General features: G+C 36.2%; 1 protein-coding gene across 3 annotated transcripts in view; it reads left to right on the top strand.

Annotated features, from left to right (window-relative positions):
• The window catches only part of TTLL7 (tubulin tyrosine ligase like 7), a 145,026-nt gene that overhangs the window by 93,127 nt on the left and 30,224 nt on the right, over positions 1-21,675 (top strand). For all 3 annotated transcript variants that reach the window (XM_080656222.1, XM_080656223.1, XM_080656224.1), the window contains 5 exons: positions 5,850-5,936; positions 9,676-9,868; positions 13,793-13,995; positions 15,000-15,134; positions 16,947-17,027. In XM_080656222.1, the coding sequence (XP_080512348.1) occupies positions 5,850-5,936; positions 9,676-9,868; positions 13,793-13,995; positions 15,000-15,134; positions 16,947-17,027 (699 nt within the window). The remainder of the gene's footprint in view (positions 1-5,849; positions 5,937-9,675; positions 9,869-13,792; positions 13,996-14,999; positions 15,135-16,946; positions 17,028-21,675) is intronic.

Genomic DNA, 21,675 nt, shown 5'->3' with positions numbered 1-21,675 from the left:
TGTTGAGGATTTTGGCATCTATGTCCATGAGGGATATTGGCCTATAATTCTCTTTCATTGTGTTGTCTTTATCTGGTTTTGGTATTAGGGTGATGCTGGCTTCATAGAATGAGCTTGGAAGTGTTCCTTCCTCTTGAATGTTTTGGAATAGTCTGAGGAGGATAGGTTTTAGTTCTTCCTTGAATGTTTGGTATAACTCCTCTGTGAAACCATCTGGCCCCGGGCTTTTGTTTGCTGGGAGCTTTTTGGTGACTGCTTCAATTTCTTCCATAGTTATCGGCCTATTGAAATTATTAGAATCTTCCTGATTGAGTTTTGGAAGGTTGTATTTTTCTAGGAATATGTCCATTTCCTTTAGGTTTTCTAGTTTGTTGGAGTAGAGTTGTTCATAGTATTTTTTAACAATCCTTTGTATTTCTTTGGGGTCTGTTGTTATTTTGCCTCTCTCATTTCTGATTTTTTTATTTGAGTTGTCTCTCTTTGCTTCTTGGTGAGCCTGGCTAGAGGTTCATCAACCTTGTTTATCCTTTCAAAGAACCAGCTCTTGGTTTCATTGATCTTTTGTATTGTTTTTTTTTGTCTCTATGTCATTTATTTCTCCTCTGATCTTTATTATCTCCTTCCTTCTGCTCACTCTGGGCTTTTCTTGTTGCTCTCTTTCTAATTTCTTTGCGTTGTAGAGTTAGATGATTTACTACCATTTTTTCTTGTTTTTTGAGGTAGGCTTGTAGTGCTATAAACTTCCCTCTCAGGACTGCTTTCGCTGTGTCCCATAGATTTTGGATTGTTGTGTTTTTGTTGTCATTAGTTTCCAGGATGCTTTTAATTTCTTCTTTGATCTCATTGGTAACCCAGTTATTATTTAATAGCATGCTATTCAGCTTCCAAGTGTTTGAGATTTTTGGATTGTTTTTATTGTAGTTTATTTCCAAATTTATGGCATTGTGGTCTGAGAAGATGCTTGATATGATTTCAATCTTCTTGAATTTGGGGAGACTTTGCTTGTGACCCAAAATGTGGTCTATTTTTAAAAATCTTCCATGTGCACTTGAGAAGAACGTATATTCTGTGGCTTTGGGGATGAAATGTTCTGAAGATGTCAGTTAAGTCCATCTGATCTAGTGAGTCATTTAGGATTGCTGTGTCTTTGCTGATTTTTTTGTCTAGAGGATTTATCCAGTGATGTCAGTGGTGTATTTAAAGTCCCCTACTATGATTGTATTGTTGTCGATCTCTCCCTTGATATCTTCCAGGAGTTTTGTTTATGTATTTGGGTGCTCCTGTGTTGGGTGCATATATGTTTATCAGGGTTATATCCTCTTGTTGTATCGATCCTTTAGTATTATGAAGTGGCCTTCCTTATCTCTTGTTATGGCATTTACTTTGAGGTCTATGTTGTCAGATATAAGTATTGCTACACCAGCTTTTTTTTCATTTCCATTTAAAAATATGGAATGCTTCACGAATTTGCTTGTCATCCTTGCACAGGGGCCATGGTAATCTGCTCTGTATCGTTCCAATTTTAGTATATGTGCTGCCAAAGTGAGCACTCAGTTTTTTTTTTTTTAACTGAAATTGTCTTTTACTTTATCTTTATTTTAAACTAGTGGCCCAGTGCATTAATTGAAAGTGAATTAATTAGAAGAAATATTTTAATATTGCTATTTTCCTTGCCCCCTGATCACCATCCCTTCCCCCTGCTTGGTGGCACCTGCCTTGGCTGGCCTGGCGCCACCTGCTCACCAGTCCCACCACCCCCTGATCGCTGTCCCCTCCCTCTGCCTGCTGGCACCTGCCTTGAATGGCCTGGTGCCACCTGCTCGCTAGCCCTGGCCCCCCCCCCCCACCGACTGGTCGTTCTGCCGTTTGGTCAATTTGCATATTACCCTTTTATTACATAAGATAGTTTAACTGAGCATAGAATTTTATCTTGGCAGGCTTTTTATTTTCTTTCAGCACTTTTAAAGATGTCATTTCTTTGTCTGCTGGTTTCTATTCAGAATTCAGCCATTATTTTTTGTTTGTTTTTCCTGAGTATGTCTTTTGTCTTAACTGCTTTTTCTTTTATTTTTCAGCATTTTGTCTTTGATGTGTCTATATGTGAGTTCCTTTGTATTTACCCTGCTTGTGGTTTTGTCAGCTTCTTGAAGATGGGTGTTAATGTCTTTCTTTGGTTTTATTAACTGCCATTTTAAATAGTTTTCTGAATTTTATTTTGGTTATTTACTAGTTTGTTGCTTAATTTCTATACATTTAAATTTTCTTTCATTATTTCATCAGATATTTCTACTGTATTTTGTATATTGTCTCTTTTACGGGACTCTAGTTTCACATATGTTAGATCATTGTACAGCATCCCATTTATCTTTGATGCCCCATTCTCTTTTACTTTTTTCTCTCTTTTTCTCTGTGTTTCAGTTTGGATAATTTTCACTGACATATATTTGCTGTGTGTAGACTGCCGTTGAGTCTATCCAATCACTTCTTAATTTTAGATTATATTAGTCAACTCAAGAATATCTAATTGGTATTTTAAAATTTCATTTCTGTGGTAAAATTTTGCATCCTTCATTTTGTTCTCCTTTTCATTGTTTCCTGTAACATGTATATAATAATTTTTGAAAAATCTTTGTTAATTTCAATATTTGGATTATTTACTGACCCGATTTTATTGATATCCATTACTTTTGATTATAGGTCACATTTTTTATTGTTATTTTAGATGTCCTATAATTTTTGTTTGATAGATGCTTATAAAAGAATCATAAAGCTGAACTGATATTATTTTCTCCAAAAGAAAGCAAATATTTCTTAGTACAGAGTGTTAGAGTGAGGGGGTAATTACTTCGAGCCCAAGAAAAGTTAAAGGAAAGCAAAAGTCAGTAAGTGGTACTACATAAAAATTAAAAGCTTCCATACAGCAAAAGAAACAAGTAAACAAAAGATGCAACCTACAGAATGAGAGAATATTTTTGCAACCTATATATCTAGAATAAGGAGTTATTAGTCAAATATATAAAGAATTCATATAACTCAATAACAAAAAACCCATCTTATTAAAAAATGGACAGAAGAACCCAATAGACATTTTTCCAATGACGACATCCAAATGGCCAACAGAGATATGAAAGATGCTCCACATCACTAATCATCAAGGAAATACAAATAAAAACTACAACGATATATCACTTTACACCTGTTCGAATGGCCATTATAAAAAAAGACAGAGTTAACAAGTATTGGAAGGATGTGAGAAAAAGGAAATCCTTGCACACTCATGGTGGGAGTGTAAATTGGTTCAGCTACTATGGAAAACAACCTAAGTGCCTATCAATGGATGAATGGATATAGATGATGTGGTGTAGACTACAATGAACTATTATTCTGTGATGAGAAGAAGGAAATCCTGCCATTTGAGGCAACCTGGGTGGACATTATGCTAAGTGAGATAAGTCAGACAGAGAAAGACAAACACTGTATGATATCACTTATATGTGAAAATTTTAAAAAGCCAATTAAAAACAGTAAAATTGTGGTTACCACAGGCTGGGTGGTGGGTTGGGAGAAAAGTGAATATAGACAATTATATTATAATAGCTAAACTTGCTAAGAGATTAGATCTTAATTATTCTAACCACACACAAAAAAGATAATTATGGAACTTGATAGAGGAGTTAACTATTGCTACAATGGCAATATTACAATATATAAATGTATCAAATCAATATGTTGTAAACCCTAACTTTATACAATGTTATATGTCAAATATGTTTTAATTAAAATAAAAAAGGTTGCCCTAGTCAGTTTGGCTCAGTGGATAGAGCATCGGCCTATGGACTGAAGGGTCCCTGGTTCGATTCCGGTCAAGGGAACATGCCTGGGTTGCGGGCTCGATCCTAGTAGGAGGTGTGCAGGAGGCAGCTGATCAGTGATCCTCTCTCATCCATTGATGTTTCTATCTCTCCCTCTCTCTTCCTATCTGAAATAAACAAATAAAATAAAATAAAATAAAATAAAATAAAATAAAATAAAATAAGAAAGGTTGAACTGGGTCCAGGCTGGATTGAATAGTTATAGTTTCAAGTGCCTTGAAGGTGACATCTATTCAGTGTTTATTACAGGCCTCATTCTCTATTGGTGTCTAAGAACTGTAAGATTACAGGTAAGTATTCCTGGCTTTCCATCCTTGCCTCCATTCTCCTATATCACTTCATACTCAGCAGGTGGAGAGAGCCAGTTCTGTGGGGTTCTTCCAGATGTTACACTAGCCCACATGACCATAGGAAATTCCTCTGAGTTTTTTTTTCATCATAGCAGAATCTCTCTGCCTATTCTGGGCCTGATCTTTGTTGATCTGTGTCCAGATATGACAAATTACCCCAATGTACAAAGTGGTCATTCATCTCTTCCCACCTAGGAAGAACTTTTCCCTCTCCGGTATTTAGTTCCTTTATACTACTTTTTAATCCACAGCTTTCCAAAGTCTTAAAAATATGATTATTTAGTTTATCTGTCTTTCTCCAGCTGTTATGATGAAAGTATTGCCTATTTACATTCTTTCTCCTAAACAGAGGTAGAACTCCATGCATTTCATTTTAACTATCTTGAGCTTTGGAATTCATTGTATGATTATTATTTAATCAAACTGTATAGCAAGAATGTTTTGGTATTTTAATAGCTCAACTTTCTTTGATTGGTATGAAGAGTAACTTATAAATTTCCATTCCACAGTGAGATTTCTAGTTTCTTCAAAAACCTTTTTTTAAGAGGCACTGAAATATAAATCATATAAGTAAAGATGTGATATTTTTGTAGGTTGAATAAATAGTTCAAAGAAGTGTCGATTATTCTTTCAATATAGCTATTATGCTCCCATTGCTCTGTTTTGCTCACTATTCACTTGGGTGTTATGTTTTTATAACTTTTCCCTTTGACTTCAAAATGATTTTAGAAGAGGATAAGAGAAGGTATTAAGCCTATAGGATGAAAACATTTTATAAAGTTCTAAAGATACTGTTGTTGAATCATTGAAGTTTTGAAAATTTCATTAAATTGTGCCCATTGAACAAATACTAACATTAGATTATTAACTACTAGGCCAGTATTCTGTCTGAAATTGTAATATTATTTTGCAATAATCAATATAGAAATGATTGATAAAATTGTGGCCTGGAAAATTAGAGTGATTTTTAGAAATTTTAAAGTGTCTAATAGGCTAATTTGTTATTGTAGTCAGATATTAACAGTGTACTAAAACATAAAGATACACTTGTTTATAATCTATAATAATAAAAGCATAATATGCAAATCGACTGAATGACCAAACAGCAGAACGACCATCCGGATGACATGCACTGGCGCCAGCCCAGCCAAGGCAGGTGCTGTGCGATTGGTCAGGGGACCCCCGCCATCACCCCACGATTGCCCCACAGAGGGAGGCCTGGGCCACCCTCTGCAGGGCAATCGATGGGGGGGGGGATCCACGGAACCGGGGAACTGGGATGGGGGGTGTGTGCAACAGATGCGGCAGCACCAGGCAAGGGCCCCGGCGGGGGCTGGGGCTGAGAGGCAGCCAGGGCTGTGAAGGCCTACCCTTGCACAAATTTCATGCATTGGGCCTCTAGTAATATATAATAGATTTTCAGCAATGTATTATTTATATTGTCAGATTTTAGTGAGCAACATTTTTTAAAGAGTTTTTCATGACCCTTTATTACTCATTTGATCTGAGTAGTCTTCATTAAATAGTGTTAGGAATTGTATTGTACACTGTTTTATGGAGATTAATGAATTTTGAAAAATTCTAGAGTCCATTGGTGATCGTAGTTTTAATTAAACATCTTTTTAAGGAGGAAGATATTTTGGATCTTCTGGAACAATGTGAAATTGATGATGAAAAGTTGATGGGCAAAACTTGCAGGCCTCGAGGACCAAAGGTACAGTACCTCTATCTTTCCTAGTATCAAAGCAGATACGACTACTAAGTACAGTTGTTTCCCCTTTGTATTTATCACTGTAGTAATGACTGATGCCACTTTCATGGAACTGCATGGACCATGTGTGCAGTACAGAGAGAGCTGGTTATCTCACACATAGAAGTTCTATTTTTTTGTTTGGTTAGTTTTCCTCACGTTTTTTTTGGATTCTTTTTGTAATACTAGTGAAAGCCTGATGAGTCAGGACCAAGAGGGACCTAGAACTAGTAGCCTTATTTTACATTCAGTATTAATTTTTCCTCATTTCTCTAGACATATAATTACCAGAGAAGTATAGTGATATAGATAAGGCAAATCATGACTCTAGAAAACCTTATCATGAGCCCCATATTTTGCTGACCTAACAACATTGAAATTGTGTTAGTTAAAATAGGCAGCTTCTAGGATAAAGAGAAAGCAGTCATTCATGCAAAAATGAGCAGGTGTTTGCTTTACCTTTATCTGCTCTGTGGTGATGACATCAATGTGGTCTTTGGTTATAAGTCAAAAAGTTCTTGCTAATAGAGTAGGGAAAAGATGAATTTGTTAAGTCTTGCGAACTTTTTCGTTGTGCTCTTATTACTTTATGTTTCAGCAATACTAAGCTATGTCCTTACACACATCTTTCTCTGTTGTCCTTTCATGCTTTTTCTATGCCTCTGTGCTTGACTGATTAGAGTCCCCCCCTTCGTAATCCAGCTGAATTGGTGCTACCTTTGTGGAATCCTCTTCAATCCCCGAATTAGACTTAGCTCTTCCTTCCCCTCCTCCTGCTGTATCACAAATAATGCTTCTGTAGAGCAGTTGTGCCAAATAATTACTTGCATCTTTGCCTTAATAAAAGGTTGTAAGATCCTTGAGGGTAGGAAGTATATTTTTATCTTTGCATCTCTCACATCAAGCACAGCATCTGGAACTTGGTAGGTTCTCAAACACTATTAGTTAGGCCCTGGCTGGTGTAGCTCAGTTGGTTGGGCATTGTCCAGTGCACCAAAAGGTTGCCCGTATGATTCCCTGACAGAGCACATGCTGGAGTTTGATTCCTGGTCAGGGCACATGCCCGAGTTGCAGCTCAATCTCCAGTAGGGGGCATGCAGGAGGCAGCTGATCATGTTCTGAGCTCAAATCATTGTTTCTCTCTCCCTCTTCCTCTCACTAAAAATCAATAAAAATATTTTTAAAACCCCGATATTAGTTAAATTTGTTGAATGTGTCTGCAAGGACCTCATTGGCAGAATGAGCAGATAGGTGAACCAAAAACCAGATAGTGGCAAATACTGTAATAAAGCGAGTGGAAAGTGTTACAGAGAGAGAAGAAAGGGATTGGTAGACTTGTGTATATGGCTTCATAAAAGCCATTTGAACTGGGTCTTTATAAACGAGTAATGCTGTAAACATTTAAGATGGGTGAAGGACATTTGGGTTAAAAGGAACATTAAAGGCAATGACATGGAGTTGTGACACTGTCTAGCTTGTTAGAGAAACATGAAGAATTTGGTATGATGCCAGTGGAAGATTCTTGGAGAGTACAATGGTACATGATGAACCTGGTGAAAGATACGGATATGGTGGAGACCAGAGGACTTGGATGTCAGGCGCTGCTCTTCTTAATTATATCCTCTCTATTGAGGAATTGTGGGAGATGGCATTGCCAATGCCTTTGGAACAAATATATTTTAGCGTATCTGTAAAAGTGAATACCTTAATGAGTCATTGCTTCACTTTGGAAAACATTGGGAAGTTTCTGAGCTTTGTATGTTAATTATTGCAATTCATTTATGACCCACTTACAAATAAAATTGGACATAAAAGTAAGTAGTGTGGTTTATGTGATAACTCAATGCCAGTTTACAAATAATTCCATTTTGCAGTTAAGGCATTGTTTAGCGTTTATGCCACTATGACGTCTTATTAGTTATTGCTTGAACAGTGTATTGGTCAAAAGGCACATATGACACAGGTTGTAGTTTCCTCTTGTGATTCTTTAAAAGGTCGAATAGCTCACTATGTAGTCAAGCTTCCTTAAAAAACCTGAAATCTGTTTGCCTCCATGAAGGAAGGCACCATCAGGGAGCCTGATTGTGCCACTGTTTCTTCTGGGTCAGCTAGACTTCCAAAGAAACGCCCTTCCTCCAGATTCTTGCTCCCCAAGGCTGTCAAGTTATTTGATGATTGTATTACTGGTAAATTACTGGTTTTTATGCATATCACGATGAACATTGCTATGTCAGTAAATATTAGACTATTAAAAGGAGAACATACTTTTAAACACAAGTTGGTACTGTCATATATTAAATTACTTTCCTCTGGTTAATTTTCATCCTTTGCAAAGCCAGCAACTTTAAGATCATGCTCTGGCTTACTGTGGATTCCAAGCACTTTACTTAATGCTCTTCCTTTCTGTACCTTTCATTTCACACTGTTACCTGTGAGGATATGCCTAATTCCAGTGAAATCCCATGGTAGCCAAGGATTTCATTATTTTGTATGCTAACATCAAAACATCTGTTTTGATTGAACAGAGAACAAAAAACTTATATACAACTATGGGAACTTTTCCCAGCAGGAATAAGAGGCATATGGTATGTGTGATAAATAGTCTCTTCACATGACTAAGTTCCAGAACTGTCTTGACCTTGTTGGTGCGTACTCTTTGTGAAGTAAAGCTGTCCTACTTCCCTGATCTCATTCTTCCAGCTGCATTGGAAACACATTGATGGGGAGGTTTGAAGACAAGTGATTCTAATAGAGATGTTGGAACACAGTAGTCCGGCATTTTGAATCTTTACAGTTTTACCCTTATGCATGGCACCAGTCCTCTAAAAAATTTATGACGTATTGATTTACATTATATCACTGTTGTTTTCCTTAAATGTAGCACGGGCAGTGAAAAGCAATGTTGTCCCATTATGGCCAGACCCTTTGGGTCATAGTTTGGAATCTTCTGAGAAAGGACCCAAGTTGTTCATAACCAATTTGGAAAGTGGACAATTAACTACAATTTTTTATTTGTAAAAATGTTCATAGCAAGTTAGATATGTGAGAAATACCTTAGTCCTTTTTGCACATTATCTGAGTGAATTGGTTCATTGGCTTCTGTTTTAAGATGTGACTTTTGTCGATGTATAGTGTTTTATCTTTACTTCCTGTGGTTTACCTGGCCTCTGCTTTCTTTTTCTTTTTGTCTCTCTGCCCCTCTTGTCCTTCCTCTCTCCTCCTCCTCTCTTTCTCACAAGCATGTGCACACATATCCACAAACACATACACACACTTTGATTGAGTGACTGAACATTAATGATACAACAGAGGTACATCCCTGTGTCTTGGTGAGTAATGGGTAACCTCTCTGTATGGAATGAAGAAAATTTGATTATGTTTCTAATTTTTATAATTTTATCTCAAATAATTTATTTTATTTTCTGTTTGTGATAACCTTGTCCTTTTTAAAAATCATGGAGAAAAAACATTTTCCTCATTATGACTGAACTATGTTATTTAAGAAAGAATATTTGGCAGACACAGGAAAATGAGTGAATTGCATTGGAGGCTAATAGCAGCACTGTAGCAATAGCACTTTGGAGGATTTTCAGGTGTCAGTGAGAAACAACATGCATAGTGGGAAATTGAAAATAGTAATTAATCATGTTAATGTGCCTTCTTAAGAAACATTCTGACAATAACACCTTTTTCTGTATTTTAGCCTCTCTGTTCCATGCCTGAGAGTACAGAGGTGATGAGAAGACAGAAGTACTGTAGTAGTGATAGCAGTTATGATAGTAGTGACAGCTCTTCAGAATCAGATGAAAATGAAGAGTACCAAAATAAAAGAAGAGAAAAGCAAGTTACTTATAATCTTAAACAGTCCAACCACTACAAAATATTCCAACCATCCAGTAAGTTAATTTCTTCTAATTTAGTTATTATCTGAAGAATTATGGAACTGAATTACAAAACTCAATAAAAGGATCTTGGGCTAAATTAATGCTTGTCCTGTGTGAGGAGACCTGAATTCTATCCCACGTCCTTCCCTAACCAGACGTGGGTGCATCCCACAATCCCATTCAGGGTCTGCAAGTAGAAGATGAAAGAGTTGACCTAAGAATCACTATAGTCCATTCTTCTATATTTCATAGTTTTTGTTAAGCCCTAGACTTCTGCATGGATTTATAAAATGTGATGTGTGACTGATCTGCTGATTGCCTTCTCTCTTAAGCCAATATATTCTTTCATGCCCTTTCCTGCTTTCTCTACCTCTCGGCCACCCATTTTGTTGCATATCCTTGCCTACTTTTTAAAATATGTATCTCTCTAGGTATTTGAGTTGAATGTATCTGTGAGCCACACAATTGTGAAATACTTTTGTTTCCTCTCATTTTCATCATGGGTAAGCGCTAAAGTTGGGGCTTTTGGTGTATTGGGCGAGTGAACAACCAGCTTCTCTGTCTCCTTCCTTTTTAGTTTTATTTTTCTTTCTTCCTTTATTTCTTTTTACATTTTCTCTTTCATTCTCCTGTCTTTTATTGCTTCTTTGATCCCTAATGTCCACTATTGGGTCCATAATTCTTTCATCCCCAAATGTCCAGTGTGGCATCCCTCTTTGCCCCGGATCCCTTAGCTATCCCTTCCTGACACTGCCTGCAATGCAGGACTTATTCTTATCTCTTGTTTCTCACTTCTTTGTTTGCCTTGACCTTCATTATCCCAGGACTCCATTAAAAGGACTGCTTCGATCATGCAATAAACACAATATGAGCCTTTGTTCATTGCCAGCAATGGTTTAATATGTTTGCTTCCCTGATAATAGAATTTTGCCTTCAACACTTATGGCAAAATGCATGAGGAATGCATAACTAATAGATGAAGATCTTAATGGTCTTTCATTTGCTTCTAAATTATTTCATAAAGATACCTGCTAATGTTCCTGTCTTTGAAGGTTTATGTGTTTGGAAGGGAAATAATGTTGTATTATGTTCCATTGCATTTTTTTAATTTATTTACTCATTTAAGATATGTTTATTGAGCACCTGTTCCAGAGTTTATAGCTATTTTATCAGTTTCTTCCTTTTTTTCTTAAAGCTCTCTTAAGTACTTTCAGTATGTCTCTATGTATGACCCTGTTTCTCTCGGAAGCTGGCCTTGTTTTGCCCAGATTTCACCCATTTTTAACCCCTATTGGCTAAGGTGTGCATCCCTCATAGCAATGAATTAGCAGAGAAAAGGGTAGGATTAAGAAAAATTATTCAGGTTCTCATAGCTTTGAGACTGTTCTTTGTTCTTAGACCAATAGGTTAATAAATCGATATTGGACAAATAATGCACTAAAATATTTTTAAGTGTGAATTCTCCTTTTAAAATTAATTTAATTCAATTACAAATCTTTTAACTAAGTATTAGATTTTATTTTTATAGTCATTAGAAATTGCAATAAGGGTTTCTCTTTGTTTAATATTCTCTCTTACACTAAGTAATATAGCCACAGACCCTTCTTGAGTTTTCTGTCCAAAGTAATGATGATGAACAAGGACAAAGTTCAGATTATTTGTAACACCTTCTGTTGTAGATGGTTAACTTAGGAAACTCAAACTTGTTAGAGTTTTGAAAAATATATTTTGGGTTTATATAAGTTAGTCATATACAAAACTATATTAAATATTTTTCACATAATTTGTTTATTTAAATTACAACCATTTTTTTGTTAACCAACCTAAATGTCTTTGGCATATCTAGCTACTTAGTTACTGTGTCTGAATTTTCAGTGTGTGCATGGGAAAAATGGGAATCTTTGGCCATTCAAGAGAAAAGATAGTTTCCTTCTACATCTATGGTCAGATTACACATATTACACATGTCCAAACCTCTGCTGCGACCTGCATGGCTAGAGAGAACAAGACCTGAGTAGGGGCGATGGGAGATTAAGGAAAAGAAAGACACAGAGACATTATACAAGTAAAGTTGGGATCAGGTGGAACAGTGTTCTCAGATGGAGAGACAGTGACTCAGAGCTAGTGCAGCACATTTATTGTATACAGCACGATACCAGGAAGTTTTACTAGAGTTTAAGAAAAATGAAATTATGTTAAATCATGCTTAAAGATTAAGCTGCATTCTTCATTCTTGTGGCTTCCTGTAATTGTCAGGCCTGGATGAACCCAGATAATAGCATCTGCCCCTGGTGCCTGAGTGAACCTAGATAGATAATAGCATCTGCCCCTAGCGCCTGAGCTAAAGGTCAGGACTGACAACATTCCTCGCCTTTGGCAAGGTATGTTTCCAGGGAGTGGCTTTGCTGACTGCTGCAGGGATTCAGCTGACGACCTTTGCTCAGGTGCTCTCCCAGGTGCTCTCCACACAAACTACCATGTGAAGCCTTACAAGAGAGCAGGGCCTGGGTGCAGGTTGAAGCACATGCTTTGGGTACTTGCTTAGTAGAAGATTGATCTGGGGTATGTTCCCCACACAGGCCTTCTCTAGCAGCACTGTCCTTTCAAAAATGGTGTGACTTTTAAATTTAAGTGGAAGTTACTAGTTTAAAGAAATGGAGGTGGTGAAAGTTTTTTAGAAAACATCTTTTATAGCTTGAATGAGTGTACTTCTTTTTACTCTTTTGAACTAAATGAGGAGTATTAGGCTTCATATCTACTAAAAATATTGTTTAAAATACACACTTAAAATAAGGTTTATATGTCTACTGCCTTTAAAAAGGTTTACATTTTTTCAACAGCTAATGAAGAGAAATATTTGGCTATCCAACCTGCCTTTATGTGAGTTTTATTTAACCAATAAAGATTGATATATTCCTAAAGAAAAGAGAATATAGTATAGCACAGAAGGTATATAAAAATATATGAACTAAAAAAAGATATAAATATTGATAATATTGAGTGATATTCTATTTTCCAGTGTCAGAAATCAAATTTACCTGGAATAGTGGATTCTCTCTTTTAAATTTTTCCAATGTATAATGGGGAAGATATTCTATGGTTTTCCTGCTTGTTTGTTCTGATTACAACCCTTTAGTTCCATATACTTTTCTTCATAACCTATTGCTATGGGAATTTAATCTATTTTTAAAAAATTCTTCTAAAGTGTGAATAAGAAGATTGTCTAACATCACTCATGTAATAATTATATATTTAAATTCTATTAGGATAATCTTTATATTTTTCTTCTGTGTGTGTGTGTTGTTTTTTTCTCATGGGCCCGAAATTCTGTAACTCTCTAGACTCCTGTCCATTCCTTCCTATAAATCTTACCATAAAATATTTTCTTATAACCTACATACAGATTCTAATGATTGACCAATCTAATCCAAGGGTAAAGGATAGTGTTTTCATGGTCTCATAGGAAGAGTGAGACACTGGCATTAGACAGGTCAGGATTTAAACCTAAGCTTGGCACACTCTCTTGTCGTGTGACCTTGAGAAAGTTCTTTTCCTGAGCCTCTGGGTGATGGGGATTCCTGCTTCAGAGGGTTTCTGTGAGGACTAAAAAAAAAGTGTATGTAACACTATGCCTGGCTCATAGAAGGTTAGTTTTCCTTTCCATAAATGTTAGTTTACCTTTCTTCTGGTTCTTCTATGTCATATTTTGAGAACAGAAAATTAAGGGTACTATTTAAATATTCTTATGATAGCCATTCTACATACATGACACATGTTCTGCACCAAGTTCACCATTTAAACTGAAGAATTAACTCCAAACTTGTGTTCTCACAATGATGCTTTGACATTTATCGCCATGCCGCTACCCTGTGGTCTAATTATTAGTTTATATGGTGGGAAATTCTATTAATTATTCCTCTTCTCCATCATTGATAGGTTCCATAAGGCGTTCATTCAGTTGCCCTCGGTCCATCTCTTCTCAATCACCTTGTAGTGCAGACATCCGCCCTCTTTCTGCTCAACAAATGATGTCAGCATCCCGGACAACGTCCTCATGTCGGTCACATTCCTTAAACCGTGCTTCCTCCTACATGAGGCATCTGCCTCATAGTAATGATGCCAGCTCTAACTTTCAGATGGTAAGTCGTCTACTTTGCTCCTTTTGAGATTACAGGAAGCATTGTACTGAGATTTAGGTGGCAAAGGGATAAGCTGGGAGGAGGATAGATTGAACCCCATCATTCAACTCACAGTCTCCTGGAGTTTGGATTGCTTAATCTCTTTAGCTTATCACTTAGTATGAACTCTTACAAGGCAGACCAGAATATCCCAGAACTTTAGAATGAACACTCTGAATAGCATTTTATTTTCCACTTGCTTATATAGTTGATAATTTTGTTGAAAATCATCTGAGGAAATATATGATTTTATAGTGTATTATGCAGTATATTTGGAAATTTGGAGAAATTTGTTGTGTGGAAAAATTTTTTAATGGGACTATTGATTAATAGGTTAAAAAATAAACGATTGATAAATTATCCTTAGAATACTGAAATACAACATTGTTTATGTTTTCTGTATATTAAATTAACATATAGTATTCCCTCCTTAGCATGAGTCCCAGAGGTTCAGTATTGAATAAGTCAGTGAATTTATTTGGCTATCAGACTTGTAGATGCTCAAATAGATAATGCCAAGTACATTCACAAAAACCAGACATTTATTTAATTTGTTTATTTACTGTGGATGATCTTTCTAAATGGAAGAGTCTGGAAAATATAAGTGAATGAGTTTCACTTGTTAACAATGAATGATTTTTTTCTTTATCGCCAAAGGTATGTGTAGTAAGTGAAACTTTTGACCAGGAAGTCTTTTTAAACCATTCATATTTATATTTTAGTATTTTGAGCTAAATAAAATGCAACTGTGTGGAAGTATAAAAAGTATTATTGGGAAATCATATCCACTTAATCCTAAGAATTTAATTCTAAGAATAAATGTAAAAATTTTTTCTTCTGCCTTTTTTATTGTTTTGATTTTTCCAATTAAAAGTGTATTGTTTTTACCTAGAAATATCTTTCAGACTATAGTGGCACAATGAAATAAGACCCCCTCCAAATATCTGTATTCTTTCAAATTTAAGAGTGAGTCTTTGCGGCAACCGAAAACAAAAGAACAAGAAGAGGATCTAACAAGTCAGACCTTATTTGTTCTCAAGGACATGAAGATCCGTTTTCCAGGGAAATCAGATGCAGAATCACTACTTCTGGTAGAAGATGTGAGTATTTGACATGTATAAAATTCCAAGGAGCTCATTCCTTTTATTCTTCTTAGGATATTAACATTTATTTACCCATGGAGGCATTCTCAATGACATAGTAAGCTTAACTGATGTTCTCTTCAAACTCCTCAAGCTGCAGAAATACAGTGGCTATTTGAATTATCATGATTCATGAGCAGTGAGATTTCCTTTATAATTAGCAATGCAAAATACCTTTTAGTTCATTGTCCCATTTTAATGATGCAATCAAGTGAAAATGATTCATGTTATTCAATTATTGCTCTTAATGATTAAAGAGCTATCAAGTTAAAGCCGCTTCTATAAAGATTTAGAAAGATCTAATATCGAATTGATATGTAATAAAAAAAAAAGTGGGCCTTGGGCATAAAATATCAAGAATGTGACACCCTGAAGGATTTTGGTCAAATTTTGAAATGGCTTATGCTGTTTTCTTGTTACACACACATTTGCACCACCCAGTGGAAGATTCTAAAATGGCAGAGTCCTAAAATTCACATTACACTCAATGATTTTTCTTAATTAGAAAGGTCCCAGTTATTTAAATATTTTGGTGAAAGAACATTTCTTAATTTAAAGTTCTATCTCTTCATTCAAACATTCTTTTCAAATTGTTGTTCATAGATAATTCCTCAGTAATAGAACTTGGTTTTCTGGTTTCCCTAATATTATTTTTTTTCCAGTGGAGAGGACACCATCTAGTGGCCAGTTGTAGGATAAAAACCACAGCTATGCACTTGGCCTTTTTCCACTTTTTAGCATTACTTTTGTCTAATCCAACTATCTAGAAACAAATACCAAAACAAATAATAAAAAATGACTTCATTAGTTTAAAAATAAATCATGACTATTTCTATTTTGTCATCATGACATAGTTGCAACCAAAACCCCCAAATATTTTGCATTATTTTGTTATATATTTTTTAAAGAGTAAAAATAGCATCTGAGCAAATGAGCTGCTATTTGTTACATCAAGGGAAAAGGAATACAAATTGATATTAGTTGTAAGATACTATTCTAGATATGCTTTTATTTATATGTTACATTATTTAATTAAGTTCTTTTCTAAATATAGCCAATGACTTTGTACCAGACATTTTGCTTCTATTTTCTTAGCTATATTAGTAAGATACCACTGTTTTGAATCATGTAGAAGAAAAATTAGATAATCAGAGAGTAGAACTAATATTTATGGCTACTGTGATTGTTTTACCAAAAACATATGAGCTTACATAATTAATAACTAGTAATTAGATCATTAGATTATTAATCATTAGATTATTTACTATATGTTCACTATATGCAGAAAATATTTTAATCTGTTTGTTACAGTATATATTACTAGAATATATATTCAGAAATTTTACAGATTTGACAAAAACAAAACAAAGGGATACTAGAACCCTGATTATATATAGGCTATCTTTTAATGTATTATTCAATATTCTGTTATTATGGGTGATATGGTAAATACAGGTTTTGAAATTAAAATGGACAATTTACAAACCTTATATGCCTAAAGACATTTTACTTTCACTTATTAGAGACTGCGTGCTTTTTACAGCAAGAAGCAAAAAATTTGGATTCAGATGGCTTCTTAACCTTATGTTAGAAATCCTTGCACATGTCTTTTTATTAAAGTAGACATTCTTTATTGCAAGTAATATTATAGTGCTTTTATTTCACAAATTCAGTACTAAAACCAGTTTCAACCCATTTATTTACTTTTTTACTTTTTACTTTTGAGGAAAATTCTAGATTAAATTTCTTAATGTTTCTCCCCCATGACAGATCCTTGATAACTGGAAGTTTCATAAAACAAAAGTGGCTTCATATTGGCTCATAAAATTGGACTCTGTAAAACAACGAAAAGTGAGTAATACTTCTAAACAAGTTTTCCCTTTTAGATCGTCTTGAACTAGAATGATTAAGCCATATTCATAGTCAAACTATTTACATATCTATTTGTTTACTCATTTCTTCAACAAATATTAATTGCATACCTGCTATGTTATAGGCACTGTCCTAGATTTTGAGGATAAAAAAGTGAATTAAAAAAACCTATGGTCTCAGAGAGCTTACAAAAACTTGAGTGGAACAGGTTCAAGAGTAAAAGACAGAGAAGAAGGAAACAGCTAGTACTGGCATTCTTTGCAAGGAATTTTGCTGTAGAAGGGAACAGGGATGGGCGTTAATGACAAGTTTCCTTTCAAGTTTAAGAGATTTAGCCCTGGCCAGTGTAGCTCAGTTGGTTGAGTGTTGTTCTTTGCACCACAAGGTCACAGGTTCGTTTCCCATCAGGGCACATACCTAGGTTGTGGGTTCCATCCCTGGAGCTCAGGCAGGAGGAAACTGATGGATGTTTCTCTCTCATTTCTCTCTCTCTTTCATTCTCTCTCTCTCTCTTCCCCTATATCTAAAAAAGAAATCAATAAGCATGTACTTGGGTGAGGACTAATAATAATAATAAGATGAAGAGATTTACAGTGTGTGTGTGCTGATGAGAATGATCTATAAGAGAGGAAAGAGGTGACAGAAAGTCCTTAAGTAAGTAAGTGGGGGAGGTTTGTCCTAACAGGAGCATTAATTCTAATTATCTAATAGGAGGGAAGGCAGAGGCATGGCAGTGTTGTGAGAAGGTGTGAGGGCTTTAGAGATTTGAGCAGGCAGTGGAAGGTATGTAATAGCTATCTTGGAGAGTAGGAGACGGGTGTGGCCAGCAGTCTGAGGGGCCCATCAAATGCATTGCAACATTGTTTGGGGGCAGAGATACAATTTTAGTAGCTTTAGTGATGATGTTGTGTTCCTTTAGTAATGCAAGCTATTATTTCCCCTTTCTAGGATTTATTGCAATAAGCTGAAAGTTGACACTAATTAAGTGGTAACTTACATACTCTCATCTGAGTAAACTGAACTCACTATTATATTAACACATTCAACAAAGAATTGCTTGGTGTTCTGGCATGTGCCAAATATTGTGCTACTGTTGAGGAGGGTATAACAAAGCTGGTAACAGAGGTGGATTGCAAAACACATTACAAACCCTGAATAGATTTTTGCCAAATCACTGACTATGGCCTTGCTTGATTAAAATAAAAACCTTTTATTAGAATAAGTGTCCTGAGTTTTCTCAAGTCCATGTACTTTGTGTAATCTGGAAGTTAGGATAGTGTAGGTAAGTTGCGGATTAAAACAAAACAATCTAGAAACAGATTAAATAATTTATAAGATAGTAACACATGACAAATGTGACATTTCAAATCAGTGGAGAAAAGATAATTGTTCCCCTAAATCAGTGGCCGGCAAACTGCGGCTTGTGAGCCGCTGCGGTTTGCCGCTTTGTTGACTAATGAGTTTGCTGACCACTGCCCTAAATGATACTGAAACAACTGAGTACCTATTTGTAAGAAAATTAAGTTGTAGCCTTATCTCTTACCATGTACAAAAATAAATTTCAGATTACAATTTTATGTGTAAAAAAGAAAGTATTAAAAGTTTAAAAGAAAACATAGAAGGATCTATCTATATATATATAAAAGCCTAAGTGACCCTTACAACCAAACAACTGGAACAACTGGAATGACTGGTCGCTATGACATACACTGACCACCAGGGGGCAGACGTGCAATGCAGGAGCTGTCCCCTGGTGGTCAGTGCACTCCCACAGTGGGAGCGCTGCTCAGCTGACGAGACCCGTCCTGGTGGCCCACCAGACCAGCTGTGGCCACTCACTCCCTCAGTAGTCCTGCAGGTCCAATCTCCGGAGAATGGGCCAGGCACCAATGGACTGGCGCCGCCAGCCTCCTGGAAGTCAGACTCAGGCACCATGGCCACTTCCTCTCCCTAGATGCTCTGCAAGGAAGAAAGGATATAAAAACAGCTGCCAGGTGGCTCCCAACAACTGGCGCGAATGTCAGCGGGATGGATACAGATTCTGGGCAGGCAAGGGTGTCCCACCTCCTGACCGGAGGGCCGATCTCATCCTGGCCCCCTCCTTGCCCCCCCCCCCCACCGGGGATCCCACCTGTGCATGAATTCATGCACCGGGCCTCTAGTATATTTATAATCTTAGAATGGGAAACAATGTCTTAAGAAAGACCTACACTCAAAAATATTTAAAAAGATTGACATATTTGATTACATAAAAACTTAACAATGGCAAAAGACTCCTTAAACCAAGCTGAAAGGCAGAAGCAGTGAGGAAGATGGGGGTATTTGCAGCACATAAAACACAAACACCAGTAAACCAACACCTCTTACGAATCAATCAGCAAAAGAAACTATCCTATAAATATTAATAAATAAAATGGTAAGTGTATAAAAAGGCTATGAAAAGACAATTTATAGATCTTCAAATAGCCAATTCATGTATAAATAGATCCTTGGCCTCACTAATGATGAGGTAAAAACAAGTAAAAACCATCATATTGGCAAAAATTAATAAGACAGATGATATCCAGTCAGGGAAATAATGTGGATAAAAGGGCTTTTACCAAACAATTAGAGGGAGAATTCATTGGTATAACCCTTTAGAAAGATAATTTGCACTACCTATTAAAATGATAGGTGTTCATAACCTAATGACTCAGCAAAACCACTTGCAGAACTGTATCCTACAAAATAATTGTTGAGTGAGAGACTTTGAGTAGGCAGGAAGAGCCTCTGGCCTGCAATGTAGGTCTGACACCTGTGAGTGAAAGGCAGAAGGGTGGAGTATGAAGACCCTTAGACTTTAGTGAACTTCTGAGAAAGCCCTGGCCAGCTGATGGGGAGCCCAGAACAAAGGTTGCTTTTCTGGGATCAAACTGGCCAGAAGTAGTCCCTCTCTGGTAACCAACCCTGTTGGATCCTTGGCCAGGAATAGTCCGGGGAGAGCATAAGCGTGGCTTGAGTGTTGCAGTGATCCTGAATGGAGACACTGTCAGCTAACTTCACTCTTGGAAACAAGTTAATTCAAATGGCATGTCTCCATGGCTGCCACAAAGGCTGTGTGGGGTGTGATTTAAGTTGACAAACATTTATTGGTTGCCAATTTTGTGCATGAACGATGATACTGGAGATTTGCAGAGTTGTTTCTTCATTTATTTAATTGCGTATTCAACCATGCACTGAACAAGATTAATTGAAGGACTACCACGTCCTGAGCACCATGCTAGGTGTGGAATGCACAAGACTCATAAAAATCTCTTCATTCCATTTAGAGACCATTGTTGAAATATGTGTTTCACTGTTTCTGTTCCAGGATCTAAACATTTGCTGGTTGCTCATTAGAATGTTGTAAAACTCTTAGATAAGAATGCCATACACATGAGCTCTTCCACATGCCTTATTTCAAAGTTTCCTTAATGGGTGTAAAATGTAAAGGTCAAGGATATAGGGATTAAATACTGAAAAGAATCCTCACCAGGTGAAAATGGAAACAGCTAATCTTACTAAATGCCATGTTATGGTAATTTCACACTTGCATAATTTAGCTTTCTGCCAATAATGCAGTTGCTTTATATAGTTTGTAAGGAATATATGAAGTATGAAAATAATGCAGTGTTGTGTTTTGTGAAAAATACCAAATTTGCTGAGAAGTTTCATCTTTAGGCATAAACTAAGATTGGAGGATGAAGAGAGATAAGTAGTGATATTAACATGGTACTATATTTGCATTTATTTTAGGGTTCTAAGAGATGTTTGTTTATCAAGTACTTTTTTCTCTAAACAACTGTTTTTCTTTAATACCTACTGTAGTTGCTTCTGCATGCATTTTGATGTTATTATTTTCCATCTCTTTTTTATTTGGGCTAACATAGATGCTATAAAGAGCTGTTGGTTTTGCATCAGCAAAGATGCCTTTACCCTGTAGCCATGGCTGCTGCATGCACCATTTGTACAGCATATAGTAATGTTAATGTTACTTCTAATCCTCCTCATCTCATGCCATTATTTTAATTTAGGACCAACTGTTTAGCCATATGGAGCAGTTTGTCATTCAACATCTGTATGTTCTTATAAAAATATGAATTTGTCTCTGTGCTTTATGCCTTCAAATGTGCTATATTTCGTATGGAAAATACACATCTTTTCATTTTATTAATTCCTTCATTTACTGAATCTTCCATTTACTTTTTCCCTTGGAGAACTTAATGTCGGATTGGGATGTTTTTAAAAGTCACAATGTCGGAAATGGATGCTCATGTTCTGTAGGTTTGCCTCACTTGAATCCACAGGTTAACACAAAGGGCACCTTGCTGATCATTTGTTTTTGTGTTTCAAAATTTTTTTATTTTCCATCCACTTTCTTCTAACCCCAAAGCACCCAGAGGTCTAAAAGAGCATTACAAAAAGAACCTACACTGATTTACCTCACCCCAGCCTGCCTTTCTAAACTTACTTAGTGGTTGTTTTACTAAAGGTGCAGTCATTGTCTTCCCATCTGTATGGTCTTTTAAACAAACTAGTCCTTGCACCAAGGCACAGATGGAGGGAGTGCCTAGGCAGCCTTGTTTATACACAGCGATCCCACCCATCT

The sequence above is a fragment of the Plecotus auritus genome (genome assembly GCF_963455305.1).
Source record: "Plecotus auritus genome assembly, chromosome: 2".
NCBI lineage: Eukaryota > Metazoa > Chordata > Mammalia > Chiroptera > Vespertilionidae > Plecotus > Plecotus auritus.
This window is presented reverse-complemented; position numbering and strand designations above follow the sequence as displayed.